Source organism: Peromyscus maniculatus, chromosome 23 (assembly GCF_049852395.1).
Source record: "Peromyscus maniculatus bairdii isolate BWxNUB_F1_BW_parent chromosome 23, HU_Pman_BW_mat_3.1, whole genome shotgun sequence".
Classification (NCBI taxonomy): domain Eukaryota; kingdom Metazoa; phylum Chordata; class Mammalia; order Rodentia; family Cricetidae; genus Peromyscus; species Peromyscus maniculatus.
The window spans coordinates 5,600,447-5,613,346 of record NC_134874.1 but is presented as its reverse complement, the minus strand read 5'-3'; the positions used below and the strand labels follow the sequence as shown (position 1 = coordinate 5,613,346).

The 12,900-nt window shown below is 49.4% G+C and overlaps 1 protein-coding gene and 1 long non-coding RNA gene across 2 annotated transcripts; one reads left to right on the top strand and one right to left on the bottom strand.

Annotated features, from left to right (window-relative positions):
- Positions 1–5,985: 5,985 nt before the first annotated feature.
- Positions 5,986–9,354, bottom strand: LOC143270338 (uncharacterized). The gene is made up of 3 exons (XR_013047479.1): positions 9,221–9,354; positions 8,670–8,756; positions 5,986–6,177 (listed from the first exon to the last, which is right to left on the bottom strand). It is a non-coding gene; the product is annotated as an uncharacterized LOC143270338 (long non-coding RNA).
- A 138-nt stretch (positions 9,355–9,492) lies between these two features.
- Positions 9,493–11,967, top strand: Dynll1 (dynein light chain LC8-type 1). The gene is made up of 3 exons (XM_006995800.3): positions 9,493–9,658; positions 9,826–9,963; positions 11,549–11,967. The coding sequence occupies exons 2-3, from the start codon at positions 9,832–9,834 to the stop codon at positions 11,684–11,686; spliced, it is 270 nt and encodes an 89-aa protein (XP_006995862.1). The 5' UTR covers positions 9,493–9,658; positions 9,826–9,831; the 3' UTR covers positions 11,687–11,967.
- Positions 11,968–12,900: the final 933 nt, after the last annotated feature.

Below are 12,900 nucleotides of genomic sequence, written 5' to 3'. Positions count from 1 at the left end.
CAGCTTATCAGCAAGTCAGCTCCACCCTCAAGTACAGCCAGAATCTCCTCTCACCCCACCTGTCACTGATGCCCTGGTCCAAGTCACCATCACCTCGTTTTGTTTGAGACAAGGTGTCAGTTAGCTCAGGCTGGCCCCAAAAGCTGTGACCCTGATCTGCCTCCACTTAAGTGCTAGAATTACAAGCATGCCCTCACAGTGAGTTTTCACTTTTTTTCTACTTTATTTTTATTCATTATATTTACTCATCTGTTTATCGAAAGGGTTTTTTAGGGCTGGAGAGATGGCTCAGAGGTTAAGAGCACTGACTGCTCTTCCAGAGGTCCTGAGTTCAATTCCCAGCAACCACATGGTGGCTCACAACCATCTGTAATGAGATCTGGTGCCCTCTTCTGACCTGCAGTCATATATGTTGTATACATAATAAATAAATCTTTTTTTAAAAAAAGGGTTTTTTAAATTATATATGTATGTGTTTGGGTTGTGGGGGGTATGTCATGTACAGACGCCTGCTGTAGAAGTTCCAAGAGGGCATCAGATCCCCTGGAGCTGGAGATACAGGCAGCTGCCTCAAGTCCCCTGAGAGCTGGGAAGGGCTCTCAGATCCTCTGCAAGAGGAGTAGGTACTCTTAAGCCCAGAGCCATCTCTCCAGCCCTGAGTGTGTGTGTGTGTGTGTGTGTTCTGCTAGAATACAAGTTGGAGGAAACAGATTCTTGCTTCCTAGGGCCTCACACGTGTACTCTCTGCAATGGTAATGCGCTCTAGCTTAGATTTCTTTCCCTTTTCTTAAGGGTCTTCCTCTGTAGCCCAAGCTTACCTCAGATTTATGTTAATCTTCCTGCCTTAGCTTGCCAGGTGCTGTGACGGAGGACAAGCCACCGTGTCCAGCAGTTCGCTTGCATTTCTGCAGCACAGAGAAGAGTGCCTGGTGCCAGGTTCTCTTTAGACAACTCCCAGTCATCCAGATTGAAGGTCTTAGGAACTATTAAATTCTAGAGTCAGATTTTCTCTCACTGAATCAGAATAGAGATGCCAGAATCAGATTCCAAATGCCTATTCCTTTGTTTGGAGTCCTAGAATAATTAGGCTGACTGAGGAGCACTTTGCATATAATTAGAGAGTAATACTGAGGTCACCCATTAAGTCATCTGGGCCCCCAGGCTCCTCCCGTAGACTACAGGTTCCTCCCACAGCCAGTACTGGCCTTAATGGGAGCTGTGGGCATTCTCTTCACTGAAGTGAGAAGGCACGGCCTATTCTGGGCAACACCATCCCCTACGCAGGGGTCCCAAGCTGCTAGTGGAGGAATCAATCTGAACAGTCGCCCAAGCAGGCATGCACACACCTCTGTGATCTGACTTGACTTCCCTGGAATCGTACAATGAATAAACCCTTTCCTGATAACTGGTTACTTTATCACAGCAACAGAAACGAACCTAGAGCAGCCTGCCTGCTCTGTGGCCTGTGCATGGGGACAGGGTGAGATCTGTAATAGTAACATTCAGACTCAGTCCACATCGTGTGAAGTGACTTTCGTTTTGTTTGAGACAAGGTTTCACACAGCCCAGGCTGACTTTGAACTCCTGTCTCCAGCTCTTCAGTGCTGAGGTTTCAGTCATGAGGTCAGTAAACCTAGCTTTAAGACCTGTTTCCTAGCCAGTCATAGCGCTGCACACCTTTAGTCTCAGCAATGAGGTGGCAGAGACAGGCAGATCTTTGTGAGTTCAAGGCCAGCCTGGTCTACATAGCGAGTTCAAAACAGCCAGAGGTGCACAGTGAGACCCTGTCTCAAAGGGGGGGGCTTTTTTTCTTACTGTGTGTGCATGTATTCGTGGGGGTCAGAGTTTGCAGGAGTTTTGTTGTTGTTGTTTGTTTTGTTTTTTGAGACAGGGTTTCGCTGTGTAGCCCTGGTTGTCCTGGAGCTCACTCTGTAGACCAGGCTGGCCTCCAACTCAGAGATTCATCTGCTTCTGCCTCCTGAGTGCTAGAATTAAAGGCGTGCACCACCATGCCAGGCAGGAATTGACTTTTTTGCTATTTCAACTTAATTTTTCTGAAGCTGAGGGTCAAACCTAGGGCCTTGCACTTGCTAGGCAAGTGCTCTACTACTGAGCTAAATCCCTGGCCACTCTCCACTTTATTTTGAAACGGGATTTCTCACTGCACTTAGAGCTTATCGATTTTACTAGGTTAGTTGGTCAGCAGGCTCCAGGATCCACACAGCTCTGTCTCCCCCGTGTTAAGATTTATTTGTGTCTGGCTTTTATGAAGGTGCTGGGGGATCTGAACCCAGCACTGGGGGAGGGAAGAGAATTCTGAGCTCAAGGCCCACCTGAACTAACATGTCTCAAAGTAACTTTTTTTTCTTTTTTTGAGACAGGGTCTCTCTACACAGCCCTGTATCTCCTGGAACTCACTATGTAGAACAGGCTGGCCTTGAAATCACAGAAATCTGTCTCTGCCTCACCAGTTCCAGGATTAAAGCTGTGTGCCATCATACCTAACTAAATTTAAAAAAATAAATAATAAAGATACATTTACTGAGTTGAGAATACAGATTAGTGGCAGAATATTCACTCAGCATTCCAATACCCTGGTTTGAAAATTCTCACCGAAAAACAGAGTAGGTGAGATGGTTCGGTGGGTAAAGGTGCCTGATGACCTGAGTTCAATCTGAGACCCACGTGGTGGAAGGAAAGAACTGACTGACTCCTGAAAGCGGTTCTCTGACTTCGATGCACATTACAGCAATCATACACACACACACACACACACACACACACACACACACACGCACGCACGCACGCACGCACGCACGCAATTATTACCAGGCGGTGGTTACACACGCCATTAATCCCAGCACCAGGGAGGCAGAGTCAGGTGGATCTCCTTGAGTTAGAGGCCAGCCTGGGCTACAGAGCGAGTTCCAGGACAGCCACAGCAGTTACACAGAGAGATCCTATCTCAAGAAACAAACAAAGGAAATACACAAATTGAAAGAAGATAACTGAAATAATTTGAGGTTGGGGATATAGTGAATTGGTAGAATGCTCGCCCAACATGCGTGAAGCACTGGGTTCAATTCCCAGCAGCACATGAACTGAGCATGGCAGCTGCCTATGAGCCTAGCACCTAAACACAAGTTTGTGGCCAGCCTCGGCTACATAAGACCCTGACTTAAAAAAAAATTAAAATAAACTTACTTAAAATATAAAGAGAGCTTAGAAGAAAATAGTGACTGTTAAATTACTATCCCAGGCTACACAGTGAGACTGTCTTTAAAAAAGAAAAGAAAAGTATTTTTATGGGGGCGAGGGGTTACACAGATCATGTAAGGATGACAGAAAACAACTGGAGTCAGCTTCTGCAATTCAGGTTCCAGGAATCGAACTCTGGCTGGTGGCAGGAACCTTTGCCTGCTGAGCTGGCTGCCTCTCAAGCCACCCACCGCCCTCCTTTTGGAGACAGGGTCTTGCTATGTAGCTCTGGCTAGCTCGATATTTTAGGGAATCCTTCTGCCTCGGTCTCTGGGGCTGGGATTATAGCTGTGCACCACCGAGCATAGATGGAAAGACTTTTGACTCCCGAGTTCTGATTAGTCCAGCGTGCCCGGGAAAGCTGGGCAGACGGGGCTGTTCACATCACAGTGCCTGGCAGCAGGGGCACCTGTTGGTGCTGTCTGCCTTGTTTTCTTTCTGGTCTCTTAACTGGGGTGAACCCAAGGCCTTTCACATGATAGGCAGGTTCCACCTAAAGAAGGTACGTCCCCAGCCCCGTCCCCCCTTTTAAATTCCACCCAGGCCTGTGCAGTGATGCCACCATGTGGAGTGGTTTCTGTCCTTGGGGTTCATCTTCTCTGGAAACACCTTCACACGCGCTGAGTTGTCCTTTACTAATGTCCTATGCCTTTCTCTGTCCAATCAGACCATATAAGGTTAAGAATCACAAATAGTTGGGGCACGCCTTTAGTCCCAGCACTCGGAGGGCAGAGGCAGGCGGATCTCTGTGAGTTCGAGGCCAGGTCTACAAAGTGAGTTCCAGGACAGCCAAGGCTGCCACACAGGGAAACCCTGTCTTAGAAAACCACAATAAATAAATAAATAAACAAGAAAGTAAATAAACAAATCACAAATGAGACTAGAGAGGTTGCCCAGCAACTAGAGCACCTGCTGCTTTGGCAGAGGACCTGGGTTCTGTTCCCAGCACCCATATCAGGCAGCTGACAAATGCCTGTAATTCCAGTCCCAGATGTTCCGACTCCCTCTTCTGGATTCTTTGAGCACCCACACACGTGCACATACAAACAGACACATATTCATATAAAAATAAAAACTGAAAAAAAAAAGGATCGCTAACAATAATAAAGGTGGCAGTTATATAAAACACATCCTGAGTGATTTAGGAGCTCTGTGTGGTGGCTCTCGGGGGCTTACTCCAGCACCCCCAGCAGTTCCGGGGATCCGGGTCTGTCTCAGTCTGACAAGATGGCTCTAATAACCCAGACTTCTGAGCCTCTGCTTTCTCCTTTTCCCCCGTGGAGTCCCTCTGCTGACCACAGTGAACGGAGCCCCTCTTGATGCCAACGGAAACTGTACCAGAACCAACATGGTGGCAGAAGCACTAACATTAACACTTGGGAGGTAGAAGCAGGAGAATCAGGAGTTCAAGGCCATCCTAGCTGAGCTACGTGAGACTCTGTCTCGAAAAGAAAACAAGAACAAAATGACAATGAAGAACCTATACCAGGGGGCTGGAGAGATGGCTCAGCAGTTAAGAGCACTGACTGCTCTTCCAGAGGTCCCGGGTTCAATTCCCAGCACCCACATGGCAGCTCACAGTGGTCTGTTAATGCCAAGATCTGACACCCTCACACAGACATACATGCAGGCAAAACACCAAAGCAAGTAAAATAAAAAATAAATTTAAGTTTTTAAAAACCTGTCTGAGACACCATCTTCATGCGGCTATTGGTGCGGCCATTCCTTCATGCAGGGTTCATTCAGTAAACATCATGTGCCAGGTAGTAGAGTCCATTTGCTCCCAGGAAAGTATGACTCTCCTGGTACCCAAGGATAAGCCCTGGATTTGGTGTCAAACTCTGCAAGAGGTTATGGATTGGAGGCTCACATGCTCTACTATGCAGTGCTTAAATAATTTCTAAGCAACGTTTACAAATGGAGCTCTTTCCTGTGGAAATGATCCAGATCACTATCTCTCTTTGAAATCATTAGAATTAGTGATGGGCCAGCATTCTGAGAAGGCAACATTACCTCCATCTCCTCCTGTTCTTGCAGAGGACCTGGGTTCAGTTCTTAGCATCTGCACTGGGTGGCTAACAATAAGCCCATTACCCTGGCTCCAGGGAGTCTGATACCCTCTTCCGGCCTCCGTGTCCACATGTACACACAGACACCAACACACGTACACATCTTTCTTAAAAAGATGGTACTGGGGCAGGGATGTCCCTTAGTCAGTGGAGTGTTTGCCTAGATAGAGTGGGCATAGTGATACATGCTTGTAATCCCAGCACGTGGAAGACAGGGGCAGGAGGATCAAAACTTCAAGATAATCTTTGATACATAGCAAGTTTGAGGTTAGCCTGGGTTGAGACCCAGTCTCAAAAAAGAAGGAGCTGGGTTAGAGATATGGCTCATTGGTTAAGAGAGCTTTCTGCGAAAACACGGGGAGTAGAATCTGAATCAGCAGTCACATGTAAAGTCATGTATGGTCCTACATGCCTATAACTCTAAAAATGAGTAGGACAGAGACAGGAAGGATGCAGAGCCCAAGCTAGCCTCGAACTCACATAGATCTGCCTGCCTCTGCTTCCCGAGTGATGAGATTAAAGGCATGTGCCACCACCACCCGGCTCAGAAGACCTTCTTTAAAGAAAAAGAAAAGTGGGGTGTGATGGTGCATGCCTTTAATCTCAGCGCTCAGGATGCAGAGGCAGGAGGATCTCTGTAAGTTCAAGGCCGGGAGCTCCACAATTAGACCCTGTCTCAAGAAGAAAAGTACAATAAAAAAGGAAGTCAACATATTTCATACCTTCCGCTCCTAAATTTTCTAAAAGTATTATTTTGGTGTGTGGGGGCAGTCTGTGCTCATACACCACGCCTCACTTGTAGACGTCAGAAGACCACATTCTGGAGTTGGCTTTCTCTTCCCGCCTGTCCCTGCATTTGGAGATCAAATTCAGGCTGTTGAGTTTGCACAGCCAGCTCGTTCACTTGGAGCCATCTTGCTGGCCCCTCTCACATCTCCTGATCGTGTGTATGTGTGTGTGTGTGTGTGTGTGTGTGTGTGTGTGTGTGTATGTGTGTGTAGGGGGGTTCATAAGACCTAGTGGTTTTAAAATTTCAGTCATATTTACTGAGTACCAAGGAAAACCTGTAAGGGTTCTACCACTGAGTTACACCCCTAACCCCAGACAGTGACTTGAACGCTGAAGATGGAACCGGGGACGGAAGAGGCAGCAACACGCAGACATTGAGCAAGAAGGGCAATGCGCAAGCTGATCCCGCTAGAGGAATACGTGAGGCAGATATCATGGAGGAAATCTGGCACGGTGGTGATGGAGGCAAGCAGAGGCATTCAGGGGAAGGACACACTGGAGCTGTCATCTAATGAGACAGGGCTGGGAAAATGGCTGTTGGTAGAGCCCTTGCCTGTATGCACAAGGCCCTGGGTTGAACTCCTTGTACCCCATAAAACTGGTTGCAGTGGCACATGCCTGAAATCCCAGCACTTGAGATGTGGGAGCGGGAAGATCAGGAGTTCAAAGTCATCCTCAGCTACATAGCCTTGCTAAGTCGGTAAATAAAGAGGGTCTCCTTGGGGCTGGAAAGATGGATCAGCAGTTAAGAGCACTGGTTGTTCTGAGGAGCCAGGTTCAGTTCTCAGCACCCACACAACAGCTTACAAGTGTCTGAATTTCAGACCCAGGGGATCCAATGCCCTCTTCTAGCCTCGGTGGGCATCAGGCACGAATGTGGTGCACAGATACACCAACAACCACAACGCCCATAAAGAGAGAGAAGGAAAAGGGTCTCAAACGCAGAGGTCATGAGGGGTACAGAGACAGTGACTCTAAGTACTCTAAGTGCTCAGTGATCAGCACCCACTCACTGCTGCTGCTATTCCTACCTCCTCTTCTTTATTTGATTAGGGAGAGTGGAGACAGAGTCTCACGGAGCCCAGGCTGGCCTTGGAACCATCTATCCAAAGCTGGCCTTGAATGTCTGATCCTGCTGGCTCCATCTCCCAACTGCTCTGAGATTACATGCGCCTGACTCCCTCGCCTCAGCCTGCTAGGGGTCAATTATGTGGCCGCTGGCCTCACTCATACTTAAGCAAGTGCTGCGCCGCCTTAGCAAGAGCCCAGTTCTCTGTTATTTTTGTTATTTACTTTGCAGTGCTCAAGATTGAAGATGAGGGCTCGCGCGCACGAGGCAAACACTACCACTACCTACGCCCCCGTCCTGCTTTGTTTGCTTTAGATTCTCAGCTCTTTGATGTAAACAAGACCGAGCCACAGATCAGAGAAAAACATGAATGTATCAGCCGAGCAGCTCAGATTCTGGGGTTGTCAGTAACGCCCCGGTTCTGAGTGGGAGGCCAAAGCTAGTCAACACACCGACTGGTCTCCGGTCTCATCTGACAAACCCACTTCTTCCTCAATATTAATTCCTCAAGTCCCCGATCCTGCCATTACACATACGGAGCTGGAATGGCTTCGTGGGCCTTTTAGCTAAGATCCAAGAGGGAGCTGGAAGAAGCCTTTGACTGACAGACATACTAAGTGAGGAAGTCCTCCTTACTCTCATCATTTTCTCTTTGGAGGGGTGTGCCTCTGGGTAATTTAGTGAAAACGGGTTCTAGGTTAGCCCTGTGTGGTGCTGACTGTCTTTAATCCCAGCACTCTGGAGGCAGAGACAAGTGGATCTTTGTGGTTTGAGGCCCAGAGCTACATACGTGACAGACACTGTAAAAAATGCAGAAAGGTAAGCAGGCAACTTGAAGTTATACAACCCAAAAATTATTTAAGGAGTTTCAAAAATATATTTACAGGTATTTAAGGTTTGATGGTTCAACGCTAGTGATTGGTAGGATTCATTCAGCACTACAAGCCATACGTGACTGCGCTGAGAATCTACAAGAACATTTAGTGCTCCCACACACCTACCAAGCGGTTTCCTTTTATATTTAGTCCCCCACTACAAATAGAGACAAGACAGGCTTCAACAGTGCTGGGATTCAACCCTGCTCCCTAACACCTTGTTTTTGACTACCTTTTTGTTTTGTTTTGTTTTTGAGGCACAGGGTATCAAACTCAGGATATGGTGCACGTTAGGTAAGAGCTCTGCCATCAGCCTATTATAGGGACCTTATTTATTTATTTATCTATCAACTTACTCTTATTTAGGTACTACTAGTCATCAATGTACCTATGCCAGAGAAGACACCTTGGAGGATCACTTTTTTGTCCATTAAGATACGTCTTCCTTTCTAGAAATAAATCCACAACCAAGAAATTTCCCCCCAAATGGACAACATACCTGAGCAGGAAGGCTCACCTGTACACACCCTACACCCACCCACATTCAAACTCCTGATGTCTGCACTGCCCGGCAGCTGGCAGACAGACGCGACCTCCTGGAGATGATACCTGTGCCGAAACTCTCCTTCAATCCCGAGGCTATCACCATGCATACAGTTTTCTAGGGCAGGACCAGCCACATAGGGACCACAGTAGCTGTAGAAATAAACATGTAGTGTCAGGTTATAAAATTAGGAATTTACCCTGGTGTGATGGAGCGCGGGGAGGCCAAGCCAGAAGAACTGCGAATTTCAGGCCAGCCTGGGCTACCTAGGGAGACCCTGCTAGGGGGAGGTGGGGGAGGACACGCACAGAATAACCAAAAAAAGAAAGAAAACAGGATCATCGCACTTGCCTCTCAAGCAAGCCCAAGGCCCCCTCAGACAACACGCATGCACGCACGCACAAAGGTCAGGAATGAGACAGCAGAGCTTGAAGCCAAGCCCTACGACCCTTAGGGCAACCGAATCGGTGGCCTGCCCGTGCTTTGCAGAACCTTTCGAGGCCAGAGGCCACTTGTCAAAAGTGTGCTGACCCCGGGCGGGGGGCGGGGTGGGGTAGTGGGCGGCGACTCCCCGTCTTCTGGAAACTGCGGCTACTAGAACATTCCCTGGGCTAACCTCGGTGGGCTCCGGCAGGCCCGCCCTCGCACCCTTCCAGGCAGCTGGGTGGTCCGGGAAGCAGCCTCTCCCCCACCCTCCCCGGGCTCCGCCTTCGGGGTGTGTGGGCCTGCACGCGTGCGGCGCATCGCCCGGGCAACCGACGCCGAGCGCGGTGCATTGTGGTCTGCAACAAAATGCAGGAGAAAGATCCTGAAGGAACCATTGAATCCCTGGGCCAATAGGGAGCGGCTGCTGGCCGCCCCCAGCCAATAGCGACGTGCGTCGGGGGCGGGGCCGCGGGGCGCAGGGCGGGGCCTCGGGATTAGGCGGCGGCGGCTGGCGTGGGGCTCCTTAGATGCGCCACGGCTTCGGTAGCGACCGGCTCTCGTCAGCTGCCTGAGCGGCGCCAGCACCTTCCCTAGGAGCTCGCAGCAGCCGGCTGGCCCCTGCTTCACGGTGAGACGGGGCTCGGGTCCTCCCCGCCCGGGGTACCGGGGCCTGCGGTGCGAGCCGCGGGTGGGGGCGTCGTCCTCAGGGGCCGGGGGGCCAGGCGGCCGGGCGGCGGGGCGGCGCGGCCCGCACCCTGACCCTTCCTTAGCTTTCCTGCGCGCCTCGTCCCACAGGCCACCATGTGCGACCGGAAGGCGGTGATCAAAAATGCAGACATGTCGGAAGAGATGCAACAGGACTCGGTGGAGTGCGCGACCCAGGCGTTGGAGAAGTACAACATCGAGAAGGATATTGCGGCCCATATCAAGAAGGTGAGGACCCGGCACCGCGTACGTCCTCCCCCCTCCCACCCCCATCCCCCGATCCCGCGGTCCCCGGGCGCTCGGCAGTTTTCCCGTGGCCCCCAGGGCGGCTCGGTGTAGACAGTTCTAGAAAGGACGCGACTGGATGTCGCGTTCCTCCTGGGGAAGACCAGACCCCCTCAACGCCCGAAGTTGTTTTTTTTTTTTTTTTTTAAAACCCCGGGCTCCTTGGGGGAAAGCGCCACCTAGCAACGGTTTCCAAGATCAGGGAGCAGCGAGCAGTTTCCCCCCTACTGTAGGATTCCTGCGCCGGGGATCCATCTGGGTGTTTGGGGAGGGGAGGGGTGGGGTGGGGGGGTGCGCGCAGCGTGGGTGTTTCCAGCCGGGCTTAGGAGGAGATTTTGCCAGCGTTCCAGCCGGGAGTTGTGAGTCGGCAGTTCAGGGGAAAGTGGGTGGCAGGGCTGGTTGGGGGGCTTGGGTGGAGGCTCGCTCGGTAAAGGGCAGTTTGTAGAAAGCTGGCAAGACTGCCAACTTGTCAAGCTGTGTTTGCTGGAAGGAGAGGAAACTGGGAAACGGAGCCGTGGGAGGGTTCCAGTGGAGAATGGGAAGATGAAAGGCTTCCCATGGAACGGAATGAATATTTTTTTTTTTTTGACACATGCAGCAGTGTGTGCGTCTAGATGGGAGGAAAGACACTCTGCTTAATAGACGGTGTTCATACTGCGTGCAGGGTGAGATATATGAGGAGCCTTAGGGAATTGTACATCTTCTTTGGCCCCCGGTTCCATCCAACTAGTGAAGAAATTAACGTTTCCAGTTGGGGTTGCCCGCTGGGACGAGGGAAGCAGGGACCAGATGCTAATCTTTAAGACCAGGTAGTGGATTCGGAGAGGAGAGTAATTTTAAAGGATAGTCTGGCCGTTAAGCTAGCTGTCAGTCTTTTGCCAGCATTTTATTTTTCATTCCAGCTTGATTTAGATAATCATAAATCCTTTAGTCTTTCTGAGGGGGGGAATTCTGTCTTCCTGGGCTTGGGGTGCATGGTCGGATAGTTATCAGGAACAACCTGATAAACTACAAGCGCTGATGTCATCGAGCTCCATTGACTATATGAAGTCAGGGGTGCACGCCTTTAATCCCAGCAGAGGCAGGCAGATCTCTCTGGCATCAAGGCCAAACTGGTCTACGTACGGAGTTCCAGGACACACCCCATCTCAAGAAACCCAAAACAGAACTCCCCTCCCCCAAGAAGTCAGGTGCAATCACTGAAAGAAATGTCTTTGAAAATGTTGCTCTGCCTTTGATCTCAGCTCCCGTTCCCATCTCACCTCAGACTGCAAACATGTTTGCAGTCCTGTGCTAGGTAGGTGACTTAGTCAGGGAACATTCTTATCCTAAGAATTTGCTGCGTTGTGAGCAGCTCAGTAGTGGAGTGCTTACTTGTCTAGCACGCCCAAGGCCCTGGATTCAGTCCCCAGTGTGAAAACAGTTGAAGACGCCAGTGTTTGTCCTATCTGGTCCTGATGCTCTGGCTTTTCTAGAAAGTTAACTTTCCAGGTGTACCACTATAATTGTTTGTTTTATTCTTTCCCAGGAGTTTGACAAGAAGTACAACCCCACCTGGCACTGCATTGTGGGGCGGAACTTCGGTAGTTATGTGACACATGAAACCAAACACTTCATCTACTTCTACCTGGGTCAGGTGGCCATTCTTCTGTTCAAATCTGGTTAAAAGCATGGACTGTGCCAAACACCCAGTGATCCATCCAAAAACAAGGACTGCATCCTAAATTCCAAATACCAGAGACTGACTCTTCAGCCTTGCTAAGGGAACACCTCGTTTGAATCTGTTGTGTTTTGTACAGGGCATCATCCTCTGTACGAGTTTGTGGTTATAAAATAATTAGTAAAACAGCTTACATTTGTATTTATTTTCTAGTCCATACTTCTGTACCCCATTTTTTTTTCTCCCTTAGGCCATTCCTTTAAAAATAAATCTGTTGGAGATGTGCATGTGTGTGTTAGTTTGTTCAAGTAAGATAGGGTTGAAGCAGCTTACCAGTTGACAAATCCCCATGACTAGGGTTGAGGACTCGGTTTTGTGGGATTAGACATTTTAGTGCCCTTGAGATGGAATGCTCAGCTGGCCACATCGGTTTCTCCAGATGATTTGGGCTATTAGCCACAGGTCTAAGGCCCTATCCCTGTCACCCTGGCAATCAGGAGGCGTAGGCAGGAGCACTGTGGGTTCCAGGGGGGCCTGAATTAGTGAGCCAGTGTCTCAGGACTTACTCCCTAGGCTGTGCTTTCACTGGTGTGCTCAGAAATCAATCAGTGAAGGAACCAAAGCTTCACAGAAGGGCCTAATTAAAGCTGTGGGTCTGGTCACCAAAAGCAACCCCTTACAGCCTGAGAACCAACCCACACTGATCTTTGGGAAGTACAAGAACCCCAACAGGGTTCCCTGTTTCCATTTTCATGAGGTAAAAGCCTTTTGTTTTAGATGTTGAGATTTTTTAAGACAGCCTCACTCTGAGATTTTTCAGCAACCAAAAAGCTGCTTCACAAGACACTTGCACATTTGAACTGACACTTTGTGGATAATAGCAGGTCAGTTACAGTTTGGAAAGTTTTTCTCTACACCTGAATTTGGTTAGACATTGTTTTATCAGTTTGGAGGAGTGTGAAGCTGCTTTATTGTTCATGTGGGTATGCACGTGCAGAGCAGAGGACAACTGGGCAGTAGGTTTTCTACCACATGGGTTCTGAGACCCAGACTTGACAGCAAGTCTGTTCCATAATTCATCTTGCAGGCCTGTTGGTTTCTGTAACTGTCTTATGAAGCCCAGGCTGGCCTCAAACTCGCTATATAGCTGACAACCTCCAATTAATCTTCCTTGTCCACCTGCCAAAGCCTGGTGCTGTAGATGTGCAGCATCCCTCCTG

Coding starts and splice junctions, on each gene's coding strand:
- Dynll1 (XM_006995800.3), top strand. CDS start 9,832: ATGTGCGACCGGAAGGCGGTGATCAAAAATGCAGACATGTCGGAAGAG. Junction 9,964..11,548: donor TTGCGGCCCATATCAAGAAG/GTGAGGACCCGG, acceptor ATTCTTTCCCAG/GAGTTTGACAAGAAGTACAA.